Source organism: Microtus pennsylvanicus, chromosome 3, assembly GCF_037038515.1.
Source record: "Microtus pennsylvanicus isolate mMicPen1 chromosome 3, mMicPen1.hap1, whole genome shotgun sequence".
In the NCBI taxonomy this organism is placed as follows: Eukaryota; Metazoa; Chordata; class Mammalia; order Rodentia; family Cricetidae; genus Microtus; species Microtus pennsylvanicus.
The window spans coordinates 28,758,443-28,785,812 of NC_134581.1; the positions used below are offsets into that span (position 1 = coordinate 28,758,443).

Here is a 27,370-nt window from a genome sequence, read left to right on the forward strand (position 1 = left end):
TCACTATCTAGTGTGTGGTATATCTCTCCCAACAGATGTTGAGTACGTGAAGAAACCAGCCTCACAGATTACTAACCTTGGCGAATACTAAGTAAGCATCCAGATGTTGCCGTACCAATGCAGCACCGTTGTTGGAGGCAGTGAGAATGACAGAGATGTCGGCAGGGTGGCCTTACAGTGACAACATCAGGTCGGAAGAGCGGGAGCAGTGAGAACGATAAGGTGTAAAAGCTGGTGCTTCCTGTACATCTCATCTAAACTAAAACAACCTTACAAGACAAGTCTCAGAAGAAGAGTTGATCTCATACAAGAGAGGGCAGAAGTGAGAAAAGCCTGGGATGAGTAGGGGTGGGGAAGGACAGAGAGAGGTTGATCAGTGGGAGCTGTCTTAGTTTCTTTTTCCCTTCGCTATGATAGAATACCTTGATAAAAATTCATTTAAAGGTGAAGTGACTTATTCTGGCTACAGTTCAAGGGCACAGTCTATCACATGGGGAAGTCGCAGCTATGGGAGCTGGAAGCCATGGCTCTCATATCCACAGCCAAGAAGTTAACAGAACGGGTGCTCAGCTCTCTTTTTCCCTTTCTATGTCATCTGGGACCCAAGACCAGGAATGGGGCCAACTACTTGTAGGATGGGTTTTTCCATCTTAATTAATGTAATCAGCCCCTCAGAGTCAGACTCAAGGATTACATCATCCCTCAGGGGACACTTAGAGCATTCGTTCTCAACCTTCCTGGTGTTGTGACCTTTAATACAGTTCAAGCTGTGGTGACCCCTAGCTATAAAGTTAATTTTGTTGCTCCTTTATAACTGTAATTTTGCTACTGCTTGTATTGTAATGTAAATATTTGTACAGATTGAGGTTTACCAATGGGATCGGAACTCACAGGTTGAGAAGCACCGGCCTAGATGCTCATATCCCACGTGATTCCAGATCCTCTAAAGCTGACAGTTGGCACAGATCATCACAGCCACTAAGTCAGTAGGACAGGACTTGGGAATGACTCAGTGGTTAAGAACCACTGTTCTTGCAGAAGAAGCACCCACATTGGGTGGCTTATAGCTGTAACTCCACCTTTAGGGGCATCCAGCACCTCTGATCTGTCCCAAGGGCACTTGCACTCACATCCAGATCCACATCCACACAATTTAAAACAGTAATGATAACAGAGTCTTTAAAAGACTGTTGTGTTTTTGCTCACTTGGAAAAATGGTTACTCATAACAGTAATATACTGCACAGTTTACAAACTAGGAACGGAATTATGATTGTTTCTAGCTTAAAGAAATGATAAGTGTTTGAGATGATGGTCATGTTTAGAATTATTTAAGTGTATTCTACAATGTGTATGTATCTGAAAATGCCACATCATACCCCATTGATACATACAATTTTATGTTTTTATGTAACATTTAAAAACAAAGTTTAGAGAAGTAAGGAGATTGATCAGTGGACAAGCACAGTTTGTTGCTCTTGCAGAGGACCAAGTTCAGTCCCCAGAACCCCTATGGTAGCCCACAACTATCAAAACTCCAGTTCCAGAGGATACAACCCCCTCTTCTGACCTCCGCTACCAGAAGGCACTCATGTGATGCACACGCATACATGCAAGCAAAACACTCATAAAAAATAAAATAGATTTTTAAAATATATTTTTAAATGAAGTTGGAAACTACAGTAATTTAAATGAACCTAGGGGAAATGACATATCATATGATCTGTGTTATAGAAAGGAGCTGATTGATATAAATGGATGCATACAGTAGGGAAGTCCAAGAGGGAGCCAAGCCAACAGCTATACATTTATACAGACCCAGGATCTGGTCATAATGTCACATGAGCAACAAATATGAAGTCAGTCACACTCCAATTATTTAAGAACAAATTCCAGTCCCCTTGAAGTCACCTAATGCAGCAAGGATTCTGGAAGATATCTTGTTCTCCCCCAGCAGAAATGGGAGTATTTGTACTGGGCACAGGGCCGCTGACTACAGAACCTAGGCCCCTAAAGCACCAAATGCTGACCTTGATTCAAAGTCTCCTGGCTTAGCAGTGTATCCAGGAGTCAACATCAAGGAAACACCCTAGAAGCACAGCTTGTAATCTGACCACTGAAAGAAATATTTTCATCTCTTGCCTTAAATATTCAAAAGCAAACACTTGATTGTAGCTGCTGATAAAGAAATTACTGTATCACAACACAGTACCAAAATTTCTGACCAGGTATTTATGGGCAGTCCTGCTAGAAAACAAAATCGCTATGGCAACAGGAATAATTCCAGCATCCTTGGAGAATCAACCTGTCTGGAGTACTGCTGTGTAGAAATACAGACAAAATTGGGTAGGAGCAGAAGGAGAGAAGTAATTTAGATCCAGGAAATGCCAAATGTAAAAGTGGCCAGGTGTTCTGGTACATGCCTGTCAGCCTAGCGCTAGGGAGCCTAAGGTGAATTCAAAGGTAGCCTGGGCTACACAGAGAGCTCCAGAAAACATCAGGGTACACACAGAGATCTAAATAATAAGCACATAAAACTGAAATATGTTTTAAAATTAGTATCATGTATTGTAAACAAGCTATATACAATTTTTTTGATAAACAATTTTCTATTTCGTTGTGGATAAAAAGAATCATATGACTGAGATCATTCAAAACATGAGTCCCGGAAGATGCCCCATTTATTACGGAAGTGTATTGTTCAGTGTCCTTGCTGTGCACTCAGAACTGCTTCACTAGTTAGGTGTAATTTTATTTAACATGATTTGACTTTCCTGAGTCCTCACAAGTCCTATCACACACTTAATATAGAAATATACTAGTGGAAGATAATGAAGAAAAATGACAAAAAGACTGTAAATTGGTCATCTTAAAAGGGAAAAAAACAGAAAACCAATCCCCCTTCTCTAAATCTCTCAAAACCAGGAAAATTGTGTGTGTGTGTGTGTGTGTGTGTGTGTCTATCTGTGATCTAATTAGCAATCAAACTTGGGTCCTCTGTAAGAGGATCAAGCACCCTTAATCACTGACTCCAGCCCTTTTGCCCCAAATGTATGTTTTTGTTCTTATTCTGTTTTGTTTCATTTTGGGGTTTTGTTGAAGTTGTTGTTGTTTGTTTGTTTTTTCATTTTGGGGGGTTTTTTGTTTGTTTGTTTTTTGAAACAGAGTTTCTGTGTGTAGCCTTGGCTGTCCCAAAACTCACTGTTCAGAATAGGCTGGCCTCAAACTCTAAGACCCACCTACTCCTGCTTCCCAAGTGCTGGGATTAAAGGAATGCTCTTCTATAGCCTGGAACTATGTTTGAATAAGAAAATTAAGTCTGTATGGGATAAAAGTGATAAAAATGCCTTACTATCCCGCCAGAGAGTACTCACCTCTGACCCAAAAACTCTGAAGTAATTCCTACAAGCTTCTGATTCCTACCACACTCATTCATTGGCAACAGGATCTCACCATCTCAAGGGTGATGTTGGACACACAAGGTCAAAAAGGATGGTTGAAACTGATTCCTCATCCTGAGTGTTTGCAGTAAGACCAAGGTCTCATGCTAGTGGCCAAAGCAGCTAAGTGGTCACAAATGGGCAGTATAACTTCTCTCTCTCTCTCTCTCTCTCTCTCTCTCTCTCTCTCTCTCTCTCTCTCTCTCTCTCTCTCTCTCTCTCTCTCTCTCTCTCTCTGTGGGTGTGGGTGTGGGTGTGTGCGTGTGTGTTTTGCTGGATGAACCAAGCCCAGAACTTCACACATGCCAGACAGGTGCCCTATCATTGAACTACATCCCAAGCCTGTAATTAGTTTTTAAAATATGAATCATTTTGCAATTTTTAACCTAAAATCCCTTAGTTAAACCACCATGGCGAAGAGCTCTTGGGCAGACTCTAGGCCAATGTGTTATAAGCGCTCACCAGCAGCCAGTGCCTTCTCTCGGCAGCCAAAGCCATTCTAGACCAAAGTTCACAAACGAGAACATTTTCATTCGTCTCTATTTCCTCTTTGACCTGGAGATATTTGAACCAAATAGCCAGCTGGTAACATGTACGACCACTAACAGCACACACACGAACACTGGAATACAACTCAAGAAAGAAAAAAATGGCTGAAAGATTTTATCTTCAAAATTAAATTAAATACAGCTCTGGCTTGGCAGAGAAGTATATTAAAATCTTTCCCCAAATTTTAGGAAAACTACTGGCAAGTGTGTTTATGTGGTCGATGCCCCAGTGTTACAGTGTTGGAAAGGACAGGAGTGTAGGTACATACCCCACATAGAGAATCAATTATGGACAGCCAGGCTACATGAGCCCACAGCGCCCTTACCTTCTCCAGTATGGCGTTGCCTTGGTGGGGACTGATGTTATGTCGGCTGATTTCTCTCTTGTACTTATATTCGTAGACTTGGTCCGTGATGTTGACTAGCAGAGTTGACGGGCTAAATGACAATTTCCCACACTCGTAGACGGTTCCACTCTCAATATCGGTTGGTGCTGTGGCATATCGTAAAATTAATCCCATTATGAGACCTAAAACAAAGAACAAATCATTGTCCTGGAAGAAGGCAATCTAAGTCTCCAGTAATTGAATGACCTAAATGCTTTATTTAGACCCTGGAGAAGTGACGCGAAGAAACACAGGGCCATTGTTTGGTTTGAAAATTGTTCACTCACAGGTACTATAATCCTAATATATTCCCATTTTTTTTCTCCCCAGTTTTGGATAGGAGGTACTCACCTCTCCTATCCATTCAAAGTATTCAAGGGAACCTTTACTCTGTAATCAATATTGAATGAACTCTTTTTTTTTTTTTTTTGGTTTCTTGAGACTGGGTTTCTCTGTAGCTTTAGAGTCTGTCCTAGAACTAGCTCTTATAGACTAGGCTGGCCCCAAACTAACAGAGATCTGCCTGCCTCTGCCTCCTGAGTGCTGGGATTAAAGGTGTGCGACACCACGGTCCAGCTCTAAGAATCCAGATTACTCAGAAGATAGATTTCCCTAGAGAGGGTCTGTCTGTGAAGAACTGACCCTTCTCACTGACATGATTGCTTTATTTATCAGATCTAGTGGGAGAGGTGGCCTTGTGTTCTTCCTGGGCGTAAGGAAGCAATAGCCTGTCCATTTTTAATGGCAGGTATCTGGTACCAACCAGAAGAGGATTCAGTCCAAGGACACAGGTCCAAGGTACAAATGGACTTAGGTTCCTGAGTGACGTCTCCAAGCCATTGGATCAAGGAACTTCCTCTCCAGCTACAAATATGTACTTCCTGCCAGGCAATAAGGTACCTTTCTGCAACCTTTCAAACAATTGCCAGTTTAAGTTTTGCTTGCCCATAGTCACAAGTGTTCTCACGACATAGCATCTTTTATACAAGGGGCCAATCCTTGACTTGTAAGATTCTAAAATCTATTAGGACATTCATGGTAGTAAGATTGTCACAAACTTTTAAAATACAAATTTATTTTAAAAATGGAGAAAAAAAGCTTTAGAGGCTCAAAACAGCTCTTGATTTAAAATTTGGATTGACGTGTGTGTTTGCAGAGAAATCACCCAACTTTATTCTTTGAACCTCAATATTTGGAAGTTTTGTCTCTTGCTTATGAAGACTATAATCTAGTAACTTTTTTTTCTTTTGGTCTTATTTTTTTTTCTTTTTTCAGACAGGGTCATGTGTAGTCTAGGCTGGCCTCAGTCTCACTATGTAGCCAAGGGTAGCCTTGAATTCCAGATCCTCTGTTTCCTAAAGGCTGAGACTGTGGCATCCACTACCTTACCAAGCTCAATATTCCATTTTTTCCAGTGAGATATTTGGCATTAAATATTTTGTTCCGCACAATCTATAGGTCTTATATAAAAAACATAGTTTCGGGCCTGGCTGAGCTTTAATTTTTATGCATTGAAGACCCATGGGCAGGAAACTCTAACACAGCAGAGCATGTGCCAGGGCAGCTGGGAAGAACGCTGTTGTCGAGAGAGGCATTACCAAGGAGAAGTCTTATCTCCATGAGCTGATCAGACAGTGAGTGAGATCTGGGCTGCACATCTGGGTAGCCATGGGAATCACAGTTCAGTAGAAAGTGTATCCAGATCTAAACTCTCTCCAGCACAACTGTTGGGAGGAGGTACTTGCTCAGCCAGGGCCTGTTTTCCTGGCTGCTTTGTCTCTGGCCCATTCTCATCAATAGCAAGTAAGCAAAAGTGCTGTGTTTCACTTCTAGGTTGGGGCAGAGAATATAGAGTGAATTTTCTCTCTTTTTCCCTCCCTTATGGGCTGAATGGGGAGAAATCGAAGATCCTAAAGACAGACAGTGTTACTGGTCAGAAGGAACCTGGGTCCCTGAGAAACCAGGAGTGTGTCTATGTGCTGTGGGGGAAAGAAAGGGGGCATCTGCTAGCCAGGAGCACTTGTGTTGGGCTGCTATGAGGGAAACCTGTTATATAAATAGCCAATATCTTGGTGTTTCTGTGTTCACAATCGCTAGTGATAACCTCATTAGGACAATGTACAAAGGGACTTAAGAGATCTGATACTTTTAGCAAGTCATGGTGGTGTAGGAAGGATATAGGAGGGAGAAGAGAGGGGAAGGGACGGGAGGGAAAGAGGAGAGAGAGAGGAGATCAAAAGGCAACTCGGATATGCTAAGACTTTCAGTTTAGTCCTAATGAGAACTAGTGAAAGATTTTAGGCAAGATGGTAAAATAATTAGATTTTATATAAGAATTATCACTTGGGCAGCAATTTGGAGAACTGACTAGAGGGATAAGAAAAAATAAATTAACAAATTTCTTTGATAAATTTTAGAAGTCTCACTTATCTTTGATTCATATCTTTAACTTACTCTTTCATAATAAAAATATTGCATACCATCTTCATGAACAAGAAAAGATACTTAAGTGTTATGGTTTAGATAAAAAGGGTCCCCCAAAAGGTTCATATGTTGAAAGTTTGTCCTTAGCTGCTGGGTTCAATTATCGAGGTATGATTGGATCAAGGTCCCTGGGGGAATTCCCTAAAACCATACCTTAGCTCAGCTCCTTCCGTCTCTCTCTGCTTCTGCTATGAAGTAAGAGCTCCAGGCTCTGTGCTACTTCCATGATCTTCTTCCTCACCGCAGGCCACAGAGATGGGACCAAGCGGCCAAAGACTGAAGTCTCTGAAACCATGAACCCAAATAAACCCTGCCTTTGCTGTATTCTTGGCTATTTCACCACGGCAGTGATGTCTTATCAGTCCACAGAACAGTGGGAACCTTCCAGGCATGGTACGGAATGCTTACAATTTAACTACCCATAAGGGGGCAGAGGATACATCCCCCATGCCTCATGCTATTTAGGTGCCTGTGGAAGAACTTCACTTAATCAACTTCTCTCCTAAAAGTCCATGACACAACACTAAAGGAAGCACAAAACAATCTGCAGGGGTCTGAATGGAAAGAACCCAAATTAATGTCCTTCCAAACCCCTAGTAAGTAAGCTACCTAGTTTTGAGAAATGTTCTCAATGAGATAACAAGAAATGAACAAAAGGTGTCCTGCCCATAGTCAGTTCCCAAGAACAGAAAGCAAGTTTTTGCCACAATAGCAAATGCCCTACTTGTTGACGTGGTTAAGTTCACATAAGGCCTCCAAACCTAGATAGTCCTGTGTCACCTTGGGTCTCAGACTTTGAGAAGAAACACCCTGAAGTAAGCAGAGACATTTGCTGTCAGAAATAAGCAGATGTAAATAGTCACACAATTGCAGCTCGCCTGAGAGGAGGGCAGTCGGCGTGGACTTAGCATCGGTGTCCAGGATCTATCAGCGCGTTCATGCTGAGGCATCCTATACCCCGTGTAGAGCCAATGCCCGAGCCCAGCAGGTTTGCTAAGGCAAGGAGCCAGGAACCCTTCTGAAGGCCAGCCATGGGTGCAATCACCCCGTAACTTTGGCAACCCTTTCTTAGAACTGTAGTATATGCTAAAGACCCCCTTACAACCTCTTTTCCTTTCCTTTCTCCAACATCAAAGACAGACAGCTATCCCAGAGTTCTCATACCCCTCCCCATTTTCTGTCAAAGGAGCTTCTCAGAGTAAATTCTTTTCTAGAGCTAATCTCTTCCAGCACTTACTTCTTATAGACGCCAATTTAAAATATGAGCCAAAAGGTTCTGGCCCTAGTTTGCGCCAAACCACCAAACCCCAAGGGTTCAGAGGAATCAAATCTTGGCAGTTTCCAGAGATGACATGGCTAGCACACCCATGCTGCAGGAACAGCAGCTGGACAATCCTTGCTTGTCAGAGACCAGGCGCTCCCAACGCAGCCTCCCATGGTTTTTCACAGGCAAACTTAGTGCTCTGGGCCTATGCGGACACAAAGCTGGAGCGGTGAGCTGGCGCATGCGCTGGACTGGCGAGATTGCGCAGGAGGCTGGCCTGGCGAGATTGCGCGGGAGATGAGAGACAGGAGGGCTGCAGAGAGGAAGAAAATTCTGAGGAGAAGGGATTGTTTCCTATCCACACAAAGGACAGGATAAAGGAAGTGCCAGTCACAGTATTACAGATGAATAGAAGACTGGCCACCATAGCTGCAAACCACAAAAGCACCATGTCCATTGGAAACCAAGACAATCAGACAATTAAAGGCACTATCCTGCCTCTTTAAGGGATCACCTCCTAGAGCACATGTTCACAGCCACATCTGAGACCCACGTCACCTTTGCAGGCAGTCTCTAATTAAGAAGCCTCGGGGGATTCTTTTTGTTTTTTTCTTTTACTTTTTAAATATTTTGTTTCTTTGCTTGTTCGTTTGTTTTTTAAGACAGGGTTTCTCTGTGTACTTTTGGAGCCTGTCCTGGAACTCACTTTGCAGACTAGGCTAGCCTTGAACTCACAGAGATCCGCCTGCCTCTGCCCCTCAAGTGCTGGGATTAAAGGTGTGCACCGCCACAACCACCTGACTGCTTCTTTTTTTCCCCATTTTTTAAAGATTTATTTACTGATTGATTGTACATGGGTGTTTTACCTGTATATACTCTGTGTGAGGGTGTCGGATCCCCTAGAACTAGAATTACAGACAGTTGTGAGCTGCCATGTGGGTGCTGGGAATTGAACCCAGGTCCTCTGGAAGAACAGCCAATGCTCGTGAACCGCCGAGCCATCTCTTCAGCCCAAGTTTATGCATTTTTAAAAATGGAGAAGTACTCTTCAGACTATGCTTAAGTCAATTTCTAACTCTGTACCTCAAATTTTGTCAACCCCTCCCCTCAGTTTGTGCTTTCAAGGTTATTTCAGAAGAAAAACATTTTTCATGAGTTATCTTACAGATTATGCAGTCAGTTGCTCCCCATCAAAAATGATTTGCTGTCGCGGTGAAGCTTAACCCGAGATCTGTCTTTTAGAGAAGAACCTGACTGCTTCTTGAAGTCTGAATGTGTGAACACCTAGGGTAGGGGGAGGAACTCTGACCTCCCTCAGGGTCACACTTCCCCTTACATAGCTTTATTCCCAGAGCACTGAGCACTTGAAAGAGCAGCTTGGCCTCACCTGGGCAAACAAATGCTCTGTCGGAGCCCCTGCAAGCAGGTCTCCCTCCCTGAGTTCTGCTCACCTAGGGTGAGCTACAGGGCTTTAGAAGCCAGTCCCGTGCAAGCCTGCAGGATCCAGTGTTGCCTTGCAGGAGACCTCCAGTAAGTACACAATGAGACCATTTAAGGCAGAGGCGCTGTGCTGCGATTTATCTCCTTTCCTTCAAGAAAGACAAATCCTTCAGGCAGAGTTGGAGTTGGAGTTTTTCCAGTACACAAACTCCCTTGACGTCAAAAAGGAAAGGATCAGCTATGTAGTCCACCAATCCCAGGGATTTTAAAGTGTCTCAGAGAATGAACACCTCAACGAATGCTATGATGTCCCCGTCCTTAAGGGCTTTCTGTACAGCTGTCATGGAACAGATGTCTGGCAGGCAGCTATTCCATGTCTGAGCATGGAGAAGGAAGGGAGGGAGTGGTGTGCGGTTGCACACACCTGTTATCTCTGCAGTAGAAAGATGGAGGCAGTAAAATCAAGAGTTTAACTAAGGCAAGACTAGGCTATAGGAGACTCTGTATCAAACAAACAACGAGAGAGAGAGAGAGAGAGAGAGAGAGAGAGAGAGAGAGAGAGAGAGAGAGAGAGAAAGGGGCAGACAGAAAGAGCTTCAGGAACGCTCCCATCAAGGAGGATTCAGAAATACCAGCCTTGTCGTTTAGATTCTCTTAGTTCCTTGTCCACCTTGTTCTACTTGGATGTCACAGACATATAAGATGTTCTGAGGCTTGTGAAAGCTGGAAAAAAAATGAACACAAAATGCTCTTATCCCACAAAACATTAGCATAGGCCAGCAGTCTACTGGCCTTTTCCTCCACACAATCCTGGCATGCTAATGTCCTCTAAGAATAAGGCACTCTAAGTGTCTCACTATAAAACCTCATCCCACAGCCAAACCCTCTGCATCCTGGTGACAGTTGTTCAATATGGTATGGAAATGTCTCTCTGACAGGGCTTTGCTTAGAGAAATATAGATGGGACCTTAATACTTCTACAAAGTATAAATGGCAGCCGATGGAAGAATGGTCTTCAAAATACAGACATATCCCACTCTCTTCTGTGTTCACATGGTCATGCATAGGGCCCCAGACAGGGCTCAGCACAACTCCAGCTCCCATGGGACTCGGTTTTGTAGGATTGGTTCTTCCTTGGAGACGAAGGGCACAGCTAGTCCAGCTGTGGTGTGAGTATTAGGGGCTACTACACAGCATCCACTCATATGCTGCATGGAGTTCATAAGATCTTGGAAGCCGCATGTACATGCAGATACTACATGAAGACTGCAGGACAGCTGGGTTCTGGAATTGATTCTCCACATGTTGAGCGATGGCCTGCCCCTTCTCTAAACCAAGTAAGTGAATCCCTAAGTATCTTGACCTGTTATGTCCGGTAAAAAAACAATCCTTGCTAACTCTCTCTACCTTCACGTAGCAAAGTCCTATTTGTTTGTTTTGTGACAGGGTCTCAAATTCATGATGCCAGCCCCTCCCCAGTAGCTGATATTGCAAACTTACATACCACACACACAGGATGCCCTGTTCTTTTTTAACTGCCCATCCCTCCCCACACAGCCATGTGCTCAGGGTTAATTGACTTCATCCTTGGATCCAGGCCTTCTTTTTCCTCTTGCAGACTAGTAGCTCTGGAATGTCTATATGACCTTATTTCATCAAATAACAAGTGAAGGGGACCCTGCCGGGGAGCTTCATAGAAAAGTTTGAGAGAAAGGGAGGAGAGGAGAAGAGGGAAGTCAGGGGACAGGGTTTCTGTCACTTGTTGCTGAACAGAACCCAGGTCCTGTACTCTTCAGGCAAGCATTGATATTGAGGTGCATCCTCAGCCCTGAACATGTCTTAAAACTCTATTAAAAAATAATAAGAAGCCAGACAGTGGTGGCACACACCTTTAATCCCAGTACTTGGGAGGCAGAGGCAGGCGGATTCCTGTGAGTTTGAGGCCAGTCTGGTCTATTAAAGTTAGTCCCAGGACAGATTCCAAAGCTACAGAGAAACCCTGTCTTGAAAAACCAACACTAACATGTTAATTTCCAGAAAATCTAAAGGAAAGATCAGCTAGTCCGGTCCTCTCCAAGGACTTTAAGGATGCACAAGACTTCAGTCTGTGGAAAAGAGGAGACACCCAGCTGTCATGGAGAAGCATGCGTAAATGAGGGACCACAGTGCAGACTACACAATCAGGTAGGTTGGGTGACTAACAAAGGCGTCAGTGAAGGAAAGAGCATGAGAGTCTAAGAAAGCCAAGCGGTGGATGTTTACAGGTATTGGAGTTTAACTCCATCTCTGATACTTTTAACTTCTTATTTTATAGTTCTCCGTTCTCTTTTCACCTTGTCAACATCTTGGTACTCACAGTGGTTGAAAGAGGTGATGAAGATTTGGATGCCAATGTCCAAATGCATTTCCCAACAAGTTCGTGTTTAGTGATTTGCTTTAGACCTTAGTTTAGTCAGGGATGAAAAGGAAAGTAAAATACCTATATATACAATGCCGCTGGTTATTTAAGGCTTTTGTTTTTTTCCCTGCCAGCCTGCACCAACCTTCTAAATTTGAAAGTTGAGTGTAGGTGTTGCTAAAAGGGACACAATTTATTGTTTCACACTTCTCACTATAAATTTGCCCTGGTAGAGAAAACAGTTTCATAAAGATTTCAGGACTAGAGTGTGCTACCTGCCAGCCTGACCACTCTTAAATACACCAAGATGGAGAGCCATCTGTGAAGCTGTCCACCTTGGGACAGTTTCAAGATATTTAACATTGTGTGGGAAAGTCCCATGGAAGATGGCAGAAGTCTAACCATCGTATTCTCTCCAGTGTAAGATTCCTCATGTCCACCACCCACCATTGGTACACTTTATATAATACTCAATATTCCATGCACACACATGTGTGCATACAAAACACACAGCATACACATATACAAACACATCTGTGACACAACACACACACACACATTTCACTGGGTTTGGGGATTTGTAACATGTACTATAGATTACTTTTCTCTGGAAGCTACTTCCAGTACCAGTTTTTTGGAACCAACATCCTTCCTTATGATCCCTAAGAAGCTGTCAGCAGAACGGTAGACAAGAGGGTCTAACTAGATACGTAATGGATAAACAATGATTTCTTACTTTATAGCGTTACACAGAGATACTGCTGTCTGACATTTTCCTCCTAGTAGCATCATGTTGTGGACAGTGACAGGGGCTTCCTAGAAGGAAGATAGATGGTTTTTACCCTAAAGGGGTGGAAAAGATGGCAGAAAAATGAAGCTAGCAACTCCCTGTTTAATTCCTTTCTTAGTGAAACACTAGAGCAAATACACGGAAGCCACCTAGAAGATGGTAGACTGCTGGGTACAGCCCAGAGTTTTTGATCATATCCATCTGCTTTGGGTCACTGTTCTTTAGCTGACGAATCAATGCTGGACCCAGGCTATTAGAAGCAATGTATATGACAGTAGAGACAGTAGTTCCCATCAATAGTCAGTAGGATTGAGACTACAGCCTTGGAATTCTACCAAGATCAACGGTGTCAACTCAGCATAAAGCTTTCGGGGTTCTGAGACTCCTAAGAAAAAAGTTATCATATTCCAGACTCTTCCAACAATTAAATTCAGTCCAAATCACACATGGCAAAAGTCCATTTTTTATGATTCACACAAATCCACTCTTGTTTGTCAAGCTATATGAAGTGTCTATCACACACATTCTGCAATCCACAGGGATTTAAAATCTAAATGAGACAATTGGCAAGGTAGCTTCCCCAGGGTGTGAGCAGGTGTTTCCAGGCAGCCATATCACTTTCCCTGGGATACTTCAGCTTCAGGTACTTAGCATGAATATGATACAGTATTGCATCCGCTGGGTTACATTAGGCTTTTGTTCTGGACACTACCATTTCTGAGGCTTCGATTAACAAAGGAACTGAACTGCTCCTGTCCGAAACAATTCCCCATTGCCTGGATGGTCAAACTCTGATAAGAACACAGTGGTGACCCAGATCCAAGACTACAGATATTTAAAAGTGTTCCCGCCAACTCTGTGTAGCTTGTACATTTTCTAATTCTTTGACTTCTTTATATTTTATTTTGCAAATTTCTAAAGGTACTTCCATAGGCGTTCCATTTCTGTGGTGAAACACTATGCCCAAAGCAACTTGGGGGCTAGGATTTATTTGGCTTACATTTTCATATTGCTATTCATCATTGAAGGAAGCTGATGGAGGAAGGTCATTGGTTAAAAAAATAAAGAAACTGCTTGGCTGGCCCTCATAGGTTAGAACACAGGTGGGTGGAGAAAACAGAACAGAATGCTGGGAGGAAGAGGAAGTGAGCTCAGACTCAACAGCTCTCCTCTCGGGAGCAGACGCCTCAGAAGAGACGCTATGCTCCGCTCTGCTGGGCAGATGTGAGAGCTCTGCTCTCTGACACACACGTGACCCAGGATGGACGTAGACTAGAATCTTCCCGGTAAGCGCACCTTGGGGTGCTACACACAAATGATTAGAAATGGGCTAAATTAATATGTGAGAATTAGCCTAGAAGAGAATGGGCCAAGCAGTGTTTAAATGAATATAGTTTGTATGTTGTTATTTCGGGGCATAAGCTAGCCATGCAGGCGGCCGGGGTGCTGGGGACGTAGCCCCGCTGCTCGTATTACTACAGGAAGCCAGGACAGGAATTCAAACAGAGCAGGAACCTGGAGGTAGGAGCTGAAGCACAGGCCATGGAGGGGTGCTGCTAACTGGCTTGGTTCCTATGACTTGTTCAGCCTGGTTTTTTTTATTGTTTTTGTTGAACTATGTGTTTTTCTCTGCTCCCCTCCCTTCCTCCCCTCTCCTCTTCTACCCTCTTCCATGATTCCCATGCTCCCAATTTACTCAGGAGATCTTGTCTTATTCTACTTCCCATGTACATTAGATCCAAGTATGTCTCTCTTAGGGTCATCTTTGTTGTCTAGGTTCTCTGGGATTGTGAATTGTAGGCTGTTTTTTCTTTGCTTTATGTCTAAAAGCCACTTGTAAGTAAGTACATATTATATTTGTCTTTCTGGGCCTGAGTTACTTCACTCAATATGATGCTTTCTAGATCCATTTGCCTGCAAATTTCAAGATGTCATTATTTTTTTCCCACTGTATAGTACTCCATTGTATAAATATACCACATCTTCTTTATCCACTCTTCAGTTGAAGGGAATTTAGGTTGTTTCCAGGTTCTGGCTATGACAAATAATGCTGCTATGAGCAAAATTGAGGACATGTCCTTTGGATATATACCCAAAAAGTGGTATTGTTGGGTCTTGAGGCAGGCCGTTTCCTAATTTTCTGAGAAATCAGCATACTTATTTCCAAAGCAGCTGTACCAGTTTGCACTCCCATCAGCAATAGAGGAGTGTTCCCTTTACCCTGTATCCTCTCCAGCATAAGCTGTCATCAGTGTTTTTTCTTTTTTTTTTTTCAGTGCTTTTTATCTTGGCCATTCTTGCCGGCGTAAGATGGAATCTTAGAGTTGTTTTCATTTGCATTTCTCTGATGGCTAAGGATGTTGAGCTTTTCCTTAAGTGTCTTTCAGCCATTTTAAATTCCTCTATTGAGAGTTCTCTGCTCTGTTTAGGTCTGTATCCCACTTTTTTATTGGACTATTTGTTCTTTTGATGACCAATTTCTTGAGTTCTTTGTAGAATTTGGAGATCAGCCCTCTGTCCAATGTGGGGTTGGTGAAGATCTTTTCCCATTCTGTAGGCTGACGTTTTGTCTTGTTGACTGTGTCCTTTGCTTTACAGAAGCTTCTCAGACCCAGTAGGCCCCATTGATCAATTGTCGCTCTCAGTGTCTGTGCTACTGGGTTATATTTAGGAAGTGGTCTCCTGTGCCAATGCATTCAAGTGTACTCCCCACTTTTTCTTCTATGAGGTTCAGTGGAATCCAGGGCCAACCTGCCCAGGTATAGCACCACCCACAATGGGCTGGGCCCTCCCCATCAGTAACTAACTAAGATAATGCCCTGCAGGCTTGACTGTAGCCTGATCTTAAGGAGAAATTTTCTGATTTGAGGTTCCCTTCTCTCAGATGACTTTAGCTTGTGTCAAACTAACATTAAACTAGCCAGCACAGGTACCATTGCCTGGAGCAGAATAAACCCTTTGTACACCACAGTAGCTATTCTGGAGTGAACGCTTGAGGCAGGAAGAACACTGGTGTCATTGTCCTGAGTATGAAACACAGCCTTGCAATTACCAGTTACTCAGTGGCTCTGAGTATTGGATTCCTCATCTGTAACATGAAAGCAATAATCTTTTCTTTATGCGTATTTGTGTGCTCATGAATGTTTGAGTGAGCACACACGTGTGCACGCACACACACACACATACACACACACACACACATATGATACCTAGAAGCCACATGGTAAGCTTTGAGTCCCACACCTGACCTTTAGTACTTGTGTGACATCGGACAAGTTCCTTGATTCTCTGCTGTCCCAGTTTCTTTCCCTATCTAAAAATGACTGTGGCGAGGATTAAATGGGGTTAATATGTGTAAAGTCCTTACAGCTGTAAAAATTGCATTTTATATGCTTTTAGCTAGTTTTTATTACATATCAACTTTTTGAGATGTCAAATGTTAATATTCCCTGTCATGAATCATGAGTTTAGTTCAATTAGACTCTAGATAATAGCTCATAAATAGCTCGAGTCTTAAACCCCTTCTCTCAGTGTGCACTGGCGGTAGCCTTTTCAGGCCTGAGAGGAGCAATGAAGGGGCGCTGGGGCAGCCAGACTAAAGCTGTACAGTTCCAAAAGGTCAGGACCTCAACACAATACACAGCCTTATTTAGAATACAGAGGTTACTTCACTTAAAAAAAAAAAAAGAAAAGAAAAAACCTCTCTCTCGTCTGCTTTTTGAATCAGAGTCTAATGCACAGCCTTCACTGGTCTATAGCTTACTATGCAAATCAGCATGATCTTAAATGGAGCTCGTGTTCATCCTCCTGCCTCGGCCTCCCAAGTGCTAAGACTGCAGGTGTATACCACTATGCCCCAATGTAACATCTTATGCAGAAAAAAAAAGTCTCTGATTCAGTTCCTCTGTTTATTTGATTTAGCCGACACCATACAGTGTGGAAGACCTTGGACAGATGTCTGAAGCCCCTAAATCAAGCTTTTTATAGCATAAGGGAGACTCTTGATCTTAACTACTTGCCCTGCAGATCCTTTAGGTCAAGGCAGAGCCACTCTGGTTTGGTGAGAAAGGAACTTACAGAGATGCCCACAGCCACCCTGAAGGGCTCCGGTAGAGGAATGTCAATAGAAATTCAGTAAGATTTACTAAACGCCCAATTAAAAATCAAAGGCCTGGATGAACAAAGAGTGATACATCAATGCTACTAAGTAAAATCGTGTCTAGGAGAAAGGACCAGATCTCATGATTGCTTATTTGATTCCACAGAGAAAGTTACTGGATTTAATGGAAGTAACTCCAAGATGTCTGACTGACTAATGTCTGCCTGGGCCTAAAGTTTGGAGAAATTTTAAAGTTAGAAAGGAATTCGTTTCCTCCTCATTTTATAGATGAGAAAAATCAGATCAGAAATTAAGTCACATAACAGAACAATACATCTCACTACTGAGAGAGAAAGAAAAAATTCAGCCTTAAAAGCAGCAACATGACTTCTTTCTCTACAGAGTTTGCCTGCTTTCAACAGGCTAAGTGCCCAAAGAGGACCACTCAGGCAGGGCAGAGGGGAAAGTGGGTCAGTCTGTCAGGGGTACAGGCTGAGCTGGGTCAGAGCAAAAGTGGATCGGTAAGGTGGAGACACATCAGGTCTAGCAATACAGTTGCAGCCAGGAACCTCTGAGACAGAGTGGGGTGCAACCTATTTCTATACAAGGTCTGGGGAAAGACAGTTTTGTGATTATTGTTTCTTTAAACCTGAAAAAAAACTGTTGGTTAAATTAAATTGTTTTATTAAACTTTATCTAAGAATACTCTTAAAGGATTGAAAAGCATTCGAATATGACACAGCTTTTGATGAACTCAAAAGTTTAAGCATAGAGGCTTGGAATTTCCTTGGTTCCTCCTAAATTATGAACAAATTTCTACATGGATTCAGGACAGTCTCTGATTGGATGACTGTAAAACTAAAGATAGAACTCTAAGATATTTAAATTGTTCTGTCCCTAATCTTAAATCCCAACTCTCAAAGGTATGGTATGGCAAATGTCCTGCAGCCTCCAGGGAGTTACAATGGATTCCTTAATGCTATCTGGGACCAAGGAGCCAGTGCTTTTTTATGAACATCGAGGAGATGACGCCAGGCCCCGACTAAGCAGCACTAAGTGTTCCAGCTGCCGTCAATCAATATTTTGACCATTAACGCTCATTCTGGCTTTTAGTCCAGTTTAAATGATTATTACTGTTGCTTATTGTTCCATTTTGAAATAACCAGAGCCATAGGATGTCATGAACGAAAATCACCCTCCACTATGCCTGGTGAAGCAAATATTGCTACAATGACACTGCTAATTTTTAAAAGCATCCCATGACCCATAATAATGAGAGAAGACCTTTTTTTTTATAAGCAATTACTTGTATTTATATCTTCAGTTTTATTTCCAGTCAACACAGAGGAAAACTTCTTGGCCCCTACAACCCCACATATGATATTTTATGGTTAACAACTTGAAAATTGTTCCTAACAATAATTATGAAAGAAGCGTTCAACATTCCGCTTGGTCACCTTGCCCCGCGATTATCTCTAACTGCTCATTTTGTAAGCCTCTGATCCCGAGAAATTGTTTTAATTGGATTCCCAAGTACACTGATTAAATGTAGCAACATCTATTAAATCTTCTAAGGGACATTTAGCACAGCTCACCAGAGTGCCTGCAGAGAGACAGGTAGTGGACTGGGCTGAGGGAATACAGGGACTGTGGTGCCTTAAAGAAAATCCCTGTCTCAGTTTGGGGGCAAATGGCACTCAGTGCAAGCAGTCGATGATGGCAAGATGAGGTAACCAGAAAAGTAGGGGCTGCTAGCCTAATTCACTGATAAGCCCGAGGAAAAAGACCACTCTCCAAGGCGCTTTGTGGCAAACCTGAGGGGTAGAGACAATTGTTGCAAGTCTACTTTAAGGCAGCAAACCTGTTGCAGGATACGGGCTGCTGCGGTCCACTGTAAGGTGTCTGCCTTCATAAAACAAGACAATTCAAACTTCTAAGTTTGTCTTCCTTTTCCATTGGTTCCCATTATGCCTCTTGCCAGTCTACTGTAGAAACAATGCCCTCCATCATCACATGGAGAAAGGGTTGACCCTGGAATCTCAATTTGTCAGACCTGCTGGAAAGAGATGCTATGGCCAATCCTTAAAGTGTTTACGATATTTGGTGCTTGCTCTTTTGAATGTCTCCATCACCCACCCACTCCCTGCTCGCTCTCTCTCTCTCTCTCTCTCTCTCTCTCTCTCTCTCTCTCTCTCTCTCTTTCTCTCTCTCTCTCTCTCTTTCCCTTCCTCCCCCTCTCCCCCAGAATATCACTAAAGGAATTTACTTATTACTATCTCAGAATCCTTACTTGAAAGCTGTGAAGAACCCTAGCTCGACACCAAACCAATACCATGACCTCCATATTTCCCACTTCCTCTGTAAAATGACAATTCTGTCTGTTGAGGTCCCTTTCCACTGTATGAATTCAATATTCATTTACAAAGACTGGGAAACCAATTCAATAGTAGGTTCTCTCCCGCTTACTACTCAGAGTTCCTCTTTTCCCTATGTATGACTATTTCATTACACCCCTGACAGAAAGCACGGAGCACTTCAGGTACAGCATTTTGATTATCCTGGAAGAGGAGTGTGGAGGCCATCCTGATGAATTAGTTTCAGAGCCTAGCCTGGAAAATGAACAAGAACACCATCAACAGCTTGAAATGTGTGAGAACACATGGCAATGACCATGACTACTGGCCCTTCAGCTTGGGGAGGACCTCCATGCCTGCCTATCAACCAAAATTTAATCAAAAATTAAATCAGCAAAACTGATTTAACTACCTTGATAAAACAATATCCCTACCATAGAGAAGGAAATTGGTAACAATTTTATAACTATTGATAACAATAATTTTAATTCAATCAAGTTTCAGGCTGTGTGGAGTAATCTTTCCTCCAAGAAGGACTTAATCTTAAATCTGTGACAGATCACGAAGATATGCACAACCCTTGGAAATGATGCTAAGGATCACATTGTTTCTGGCTTCTCAGATTACATCCTGTATCTTTTTGATTATTTATTACCCAAGACAGAGAAAGATCCTGGTAAATTGATTCTAGAGAAAGAGAGGATGAATGACTCATGCCTGGGGCTCTGCCTCTGAAAGCACCGTGCCCTTCTGTTTGGGGCAGATATAATGGTAACTTTGATCGATATTAATTTCTGAATTCAACCCCCAGCCAGAAAAGTTTTGCTGTGTGCTGTGTGACTCTCAGTGCAAAGGAACTTAGCTCTGTTCTAAATTGGCTGCCTGATAATGAACTGGTCTGCTTGGCCTTGAATGTCTGTCCCACAGCTCAAGTATCTCACAGGGGATCTAGTTAAGGACAGGACATCTCATGCTCCACTCCATGGCTGAACATGCTTAACATCAGGATGTTACATGCTTAGCACATGGAAAGTGCACACTCATCTTGTTCCCTGGACCTCAGACATATGAAAGGACCTCGAGATTCTGAAATGAGGGAAAGTCAAAAAGTCTCTTCTTCACTGTGTGTTTTGGCATCCCCTTGACTGGTATTTTTTGCTAGGTGGGATAAGGGTAGTGAGGCCAGTTTGTAGTGTGATGGTTGTCTTGGTACCAGTTCACTGCTGGTACCTAGTATCTCACCTTAAATAAAAAAAAAAAAACTAAATAATCCAGTCTAGTCTGCATAGACTACATAATTACATTTTACTAAACTTTCTACAAAGGATGAATGATGTGGTACTTGCACAGAAAGAACGTCACCTTGGGAGGTTAAACCCTAAACTATCACTTTCCCCTGTGGTTTAAAGAGGCAGGTGTGGTTACTTATACCTATTTTTCCAACACTCAGGAGGCTGAGGCAGGAGAATAACTCTGAGTGCGAGGCCAGCCTAGTAAGTTCCAGGCCAGCCTTGGCTACAGAGTGAGACCCTGCCTAAAAGAAAAAAAAAGCAGAAGCAGGAGAAAGTGTATGAGAACACAAACAACGATTATAGACAAGATCAGAAGAACTCAGGCTAAGAGACGGAAAGTATTGCAGTATTGCAGAGGAAAATCTTGGTTTAACTCTTAGTTTAACACATTTATTACCAGAAGCTAAGACTGTTCATATGAAGAAAAAGGATTTGACACAATTATCCCTGTAACGGGGTGGGATCTGCTTCTACAAGTATTTCTTCTTGAAGATAGTTGGGAGGGAGAGCGTTTTCCTCCAGGGATCCTGAAGCTATTGGGTTAACTTTGCATGCTCCTCCAGCTGGCTACCTGAGGAAGAGGCTGCTCTTCCACAGCATCGCTACCACATCCCACTCTCAGGACTGGTGCCCCATGACTCCCTGCATGACAAAGGACTGCAGCTGTCAACAGACTCGCCTAATGCTGCCTCAGAACGGGGCTGTGACAGCCGCTCTGTGAGGAGGCGAATTTCGGCCGCTTCTCTAGAAAGAGGCTAGCATTCATAACATCGCTGCACCTCCTCCCGTCAGGCTAATGACACTTCAGTCAGCATCTTCTCCTCACTTGTCGGTACTTTGCCATCTGAGCACAAGTCTCTAATTACGCCCGGGCAACAAGTTTCACATCAATCCCACCCTTTGCACACTCACCGTACACCATCGCGCCTCCAGTCTCATGCAAGAAGCGGAATCGGTGATTTTTAAATAGCCAGATGGTTAGAATGGTAAGGATGAGCAAAAAATTAAAGGCAAGCAGCTCCACCGCTCCCTGGTGTTGAAAATGATCTTCATTCTTCCCTGATGTAAGCCGAAGCTGCCCCGCCATTCCACTCCCAGAACGTGATGCTCAGAGAAATCCCTGGATGAGGGGTGAGCACTTCGAAGAGCTTTGCCTAGGACAGCCTGGCTGCCACAGAATTTCAGAATAAACGCTGCTACTTTGTTGCTACTTCACAAGCGTTCAGATGGCTTAGCATTCAGAGGGCTTCTAGTTACAACTTCCTGTTTCTCTCTTAAAGCAGCCTCGTCTCTTTTCAAACTCCAGAGGGTGCTTTCATCATCGAAGATTCTGTCTGTAGATGATTCATTCTGGGAGGAGATCTTCCACAGAGGTCAGATCTAAAAGCAGGATGCTGATATGTGGACTCTATGTCCCTCCTGTTTCCAGCGTGATGTCTAAGGCTGTATAACCTGCAAATTGTAGATTAGTTCAATTCACCACATCAATATTTTCTACATTCAAAAGGGCAAGTGCAGACCCCTGCCTTCATCCACTCAGGTTTCTCCTTCCCCACCAGATTCTCCCACGTGATAAGGGTTGACAGATATGAATACACGGGATTATTTCTTAAATTGAGAAGCACAGATCCAGTATGTGATTCCCTGGCTTTTTATAACTGTTCGTCATAGTGTAGACCTTCAACTAGAATAATCAAAAAGAAAACTCTAGGGCCATATCTATTTGAATATGTTGAGGAAAAGAAGAAAGGAAGGAAGTGAGGGAGGGAAGGAGGAGGAGAGAGGGACAGGGAGGGAAGGAGGGAGGGAGGAAAGTAAGAGAAAAGGAAGGAGATGGGGAGGTGTTCAGGACAGTGGCACCTCCAGATCTTCTTCCTTGGCAAACATCAACACTTCCTTTTAACAGCCAATCACCACGCAGCTACATGGAGTCCCAGCACCTCACCACATGGTGGTAATGGAGGAATGTTAATGTCTGTTTTCTACTGTGATTGAATTAGGTCTCCATTTCTATCGTGTGATTCATTGAGGATGTAGAATCCAAGCCACTAAAGGTTTCTGGACAAACACATAATAAATATTAGGAACTGCCATTTATGGTCTTGCAGACCATAATTCTAGCATGCAGGAAGCTGAGGCAGGAGGACCCATGTGAATTCGAGGACTCGCTGAGCTACACAGACACTGGAAGGTAAGCCATCCAAAAACTAGCTTTGCACTCTGGGAGACTTCAGCAATCATTCCCCTGCCTCAGCTTCTTAGCTTATGAATTCTGGAGCAGGCTTTTCTCAGGGTTCTCGGTTTGGCAGGGGGCATCTGCGTGCAGTGCAGATGTTCCTGTGCAAGGCCCCTTTTGGCAGTCAGCTCCCTGCTGACTAATATTCAAGATGTTTTGAAGCCTGTCAGCGATTGCTCGCGAGCAGTTGCCAGCAGCCTCACCTTCATCATTAGCAACTCAGCAGGTTGAGTCGTTAGATTTATATAAGATAATACAAATCCAAAACCTCAAAACCTGAGAGCTTCCTGTTTTGCTGCTTTTTAAGTCATCACTAGTCAGTCACTTCGGCTGACTCTTTCATGGTTTCCCCGTCTGAGAAAAGCCATGTTCTTTGATTGTCTTACCACATCCACCTCACCGTTCCACCCAGTAAGGAGATGTGATCCGTGGGTGAGAACGAGCGCATGAGATGTCTGGTTGGCTGGACCATTCTTTCAAAAGCTCTGAATTTGATGCCGACATGAGACCATAGAGACGGACTGAGGAGGGTGAGTAGAGGAAGGGGCCCACTCACCTGGAAGTCTGCTGGGCAGAGAATGGAAGCTCAGTATCAGCAGGCTCTAGGAAGGTTTGGACAGATATGCTCTTCGGCTTCCGTAGATGTTTAAATGGGAACATTACAGTAGTAAGGTGTTGTCTTCAGGTCTAAGAGCACACGGCCTTTCTGTTTTCCCAGTTTAAAAGCTGGGGATCTCAAAAACCCATTTACAGTAAAACACAGATTTATAACTCCCTCATTCAACTCTGTGACCCTTTGTTTGTTTTTTCTTATTGCCAGTTCACAATCCCATTCAAGGCACCTCTGGAAAGACTATGCAATTTCATCTGTTTTAAAAAAGGAAAAGGGCCAGTGAGATGTCTCAATGAGTAAAGGTGCCTGAGTTCGATTCCCTAGGCCCACAGAATGAAAGGAGAGAGCAGATCCCTGCAAGTTGTCCTCTGGCCCTTCTGACCCTCGTGAGTGCTGTCACTCATGTGGCCAGCTGTCAATCTTGTCTGTGTGTCCCTCTACAATCCGCACTGTGGTTTTGCTCTGATCAAAGTTACCATGCTTCTTTTGTAAATCAGTGTGAGCCCTGATTTCAGTTCTTTAGATGAGATACCAAGAACCCAAGAAAGCCTGCCTAAGACCCCAATTTCCAGTAACAGTTTTGTGTCCTACGAAAACTAGGAAAGCAGATTACTGGAACACCAAGACTTCCCCAATTTCTAGACTCTGTGCTGTCTGTATGAAGGAGATAGATGTCGACAGAAGGAAGACCCTAGCTTGTGTCAAGTTGACAAAAAATAAGCAAAACAAAAACCAAACAAAACCTATTTAGCACAGCCCTGGGATGCAAAATACAGCCTGAGAGAAATTATTAAATGACTTTAAATCCCAGTCTTATAACCTGCTGGGAACTGAGTGAAAGGTGCTCATCCCAAGATGCCCCAGGCAAATGAGCACACAGGCATATATAGATGAGCGTGCACAAATGATCATACAGGCATATATAGATGAACGTGCATAAATGAACTACATGCAAATGAGGTAAGAAAGAGAAAGGACAGATCTGCTGGGCTTACTGGCGTCAGTACGACCTGCCTCAGCTTGTCCACAAAGCCCAAGAGAGAGAAAGAGTCAAAGAGAGGAACCTGTACTGCCAGGATAAGCCAGGGTGGAGCAGATCTTGCACACAGAAAGGAATGGCATGGAATCTACAGCCAGCAGTGAGCACTGGTGTTAGAGGGTTACTAGTGCAGGCTGGGGAGGCTAGCCACCTAGGAGAAGAGACCCTGAGGGATTCGTCTCATGCTCTATGCAGGAACCAGGCAAGCTTGGCATTGTGCCTGTCATTTAGCCTTGTTATCCCAAAGCCATCAAAGGGGTAATGGCTTTCTATCTAAGGCCTTAAGAATCTAAGGCCCATATGGGAACCCCTCGATTGCCACCTTATCCCTTCTTACCTTGTTTCCTGTTATCACTTCCCCTTTGTCTATATACTTCTTAACTTCTGGAGGAAGTTTCTTCAATAAAAACAAGCTTTGGCCCATTGGCCTCTCTTCTGTCCTGCACATGTTGAGGGACCAGTCATAAGGGAAAAGCTGATTCACTGACTTATTATTGTGTTTGGTTTCCACAGGCAAGGAAGAAGGTGCAGGCTAGCCCCAGTAGCTCTAATTGCCCCAAACCCTGTAGGCTTCTGGGTTGGAATTGAGTAGGAACCCTGGAGCCAGGGGCAGAGAGGGGGCAAGGGGAGTCACACTGCAGGATCAAAGAACCTATCAGCCAGGATAACCCCAAAGCCAGAAGCCTGAGCACTTCCCTTTCCTTGTTCTCCTTTCACATGTCCACGTGATAAACACATGCACCTCTTTCTGTAAACTCTAAACCCTTGTCTTCCCCACTAACTACTCCAGTTCCCTTGCAGCCCTATGACTCGGATCAAGTCAATTTCTTGCGGCCAGGGGTAGCAGCTCCTGCCTGCAATCCCAGCTCTTGGGGAAAGAACTGATGTGGATCTGAGGGCTGTGTAGTAAATTCCAGGCCATGCAGAGCTACAGGTTGAGGTGGTATCTCAACCAAATCAAAAGCAAAACAAAAATCTCAGTAAGGAAAGAAAAGGGGGGAAACGGAAGGAAAGAGGAATGTAAGTTAGTTGGCTTGCGTTGGTATAAACCAACAAGGAACTATACCAAGGAGGAGAGAGAAAGCAATTCGGGACAGGGATACATGGACACTGTCTGAAAACGAAGTGTAAATTCCAGGCAGGATAGGACAGAGTCACCTCTTTGTCTCGCCGAAGTCAGTTCAGACCCAACCTTTGAGACAGCCATACTCTGGGTAAGGAAAAGAACTGTCTGTTGGACCTGAATGTCTCAATTCAAACTGCCACTGAGAACACTGTGTCAAGGCAGCTGTCAGGATCTTCTGACGCCAACCACAACCACTAAAACACTGGATGGCTATGAATATTTGTTTGCCCTTTGTGTCCTTTATTAGAAAATAACCTAAATGGCCTTCTTCAGTAATGTGGCCTTCAAAATTAAGTCTGTAAAGGAAGAATGCTAAATAAGGAATCTTTTTTGAAAGCAAGCATTTATTCCAAATTGTACTTTGAAGTTATTTCAACCTTGATTGTCAAGATACTATCACTCTGAGAACTCTTGAATTTGAAAAGAGCAAAAGCAAATGATTATCAGCAATTTAAGATTCAGATTCAAAGAATACTGCACCCCCAGAGCTTAGCCTCTAAGTGGGATCTATCTCTGTGTGAGAAGCGGACTTGTATTGTTAGAGGCCTAGTAGGTCGAGTCTCTCACCTCCCCGACCACTGTCTTTACTGAAGAAATGTCATTGATCTCTGTTTGGGATGTGACTTAGAGCAGAGGCCTTGTGATCTCACTTTAAGTCCACCAGGAGACTGAGGACCATGCATGCTGAGATGCATCTGCCGTGGTAAAACCTCGTCTGCAGAGCAGAACCTACCGTGAGCTGAAGTTCTCTGGAGAGCTGTGTCTGTATGAAGGGTCCCGCAGGCTTCCATCTCTGGACTGAGCAGAACACTGAGGCTATAGATGGGACATAGCAAGTCAACTGCTAGAATTATCTTGGGCTATCTTTAGCCCTTTCTTGTGTATTATTGTACCTTCTTGCCAGCCTCTGCATCTGACTTAACACCCCTACTTTAAGATAAAGCTCTTGGGTTTCATCATTAAACTCAAAGAAGTTTTCTTCTCCACCAACCTTAAAGCTAAAAGAGTGATAAGAGAGATTCTCCTGCCTTGCTGTAGTATTTCTTCTCAGTAACCCACAAGTGTATGCTGTAGGTTCATGAACTTCCGACTTTCCTTTATTCTGTGATCACATCAACTTATGCAACCTCTTTGAGTGTGAAACATGTCTTTCAAGGAAACTGGAATTAAGATCCCCAAGCCATGGTCAGTTATACCATCTGGCCCAGAATAAACCTGTTAGCTTGTGATTTATTTTGTTTTTATTTTTTGAGAGAAAGAGAGTATTTCTCCCTAGGTTGTAGCCCAGGTTGGCCTGGAACTCACTACACAGCCCAGACAGGCCTCGCAATCTCCCTGTCTCAGCATCCAGGGTGCTGGAATCACACTTGTGTGATATTACATCAGGCAAGCCTTAAGCTAGTTTTCTATTTCCTTGAAGCAGCGTTGTTATTTTATACCCGTAACATCCATATGCTCAGCCTATTTTTTTAAGATGGCCTCCTACGAAGACAATACAGGAAAGAGAAAGAACTTGAGGGGTATATTCATCACCCTTATCCTCATGGGCTCATAGACTGTTGGCCAAATAATATGAGAAAATGTTCGGTCTTTGATTTCAAGCTTAGGAAACTCACTTCTGATAAAGAGTAGTTCAACTAGGTGATGCCTTTGTCCCCTCGGATGGTGCTTATAAGAAGATTTAGGAAACTATTGCTGTTCTCGAGCAGGAATAACCTCTGCAAGACAAAGCCTTACCCAGGACTTCAGAGGGATGGGGTCCTGGTGTCAGGGCCACCAGAAAAAATCCTGAGGCAGCTTCTTCCATTGATGCCAAGCCCTGCACACGGGGAACCAGTTTCAGGGATCCGACAGTGCTATAC

General features: G+C 43.4%; 1 protein-coding gene across 3 annotated transcripts in view; it reads right to left on the minus strand.

Annotated features, from left to right (window-relative positions):
- Window positions 1-21,887, minus strand: part of Slc9a9 (solute carrier family 9 member A9) — a 546,122-nt gene extending 524,235 nt beyond the window's left edge. For 2 of the 3 annotated variants that reach the window (XM_075964988.1, XM_075964989.1), the window contains exons 1-2: window positions 21,407-21,817; window positions 4,314-4,516 (exon numbers count right to left, since the gene is read on the minus strand). In XM_075964988.1, the coding sequence (XP_075821103.1) occupies window positions 4,314-4,516; window positions 21,407-21,581 (378 nt within the window). In that variant the 5' untranslated portion in view covers window positions 21,582-21,817. Of the gene's footprint in view, window positions 1-4,313; window positions 4,517-21,406 lie in introns of all 3 variants that reach the window. The other variant, XM_075964987.1, reaches the window with a different exon arrangement.
- Between the last annotated feature and the right edge of the window lie 5,483 nt (window positions 21,888-27,370).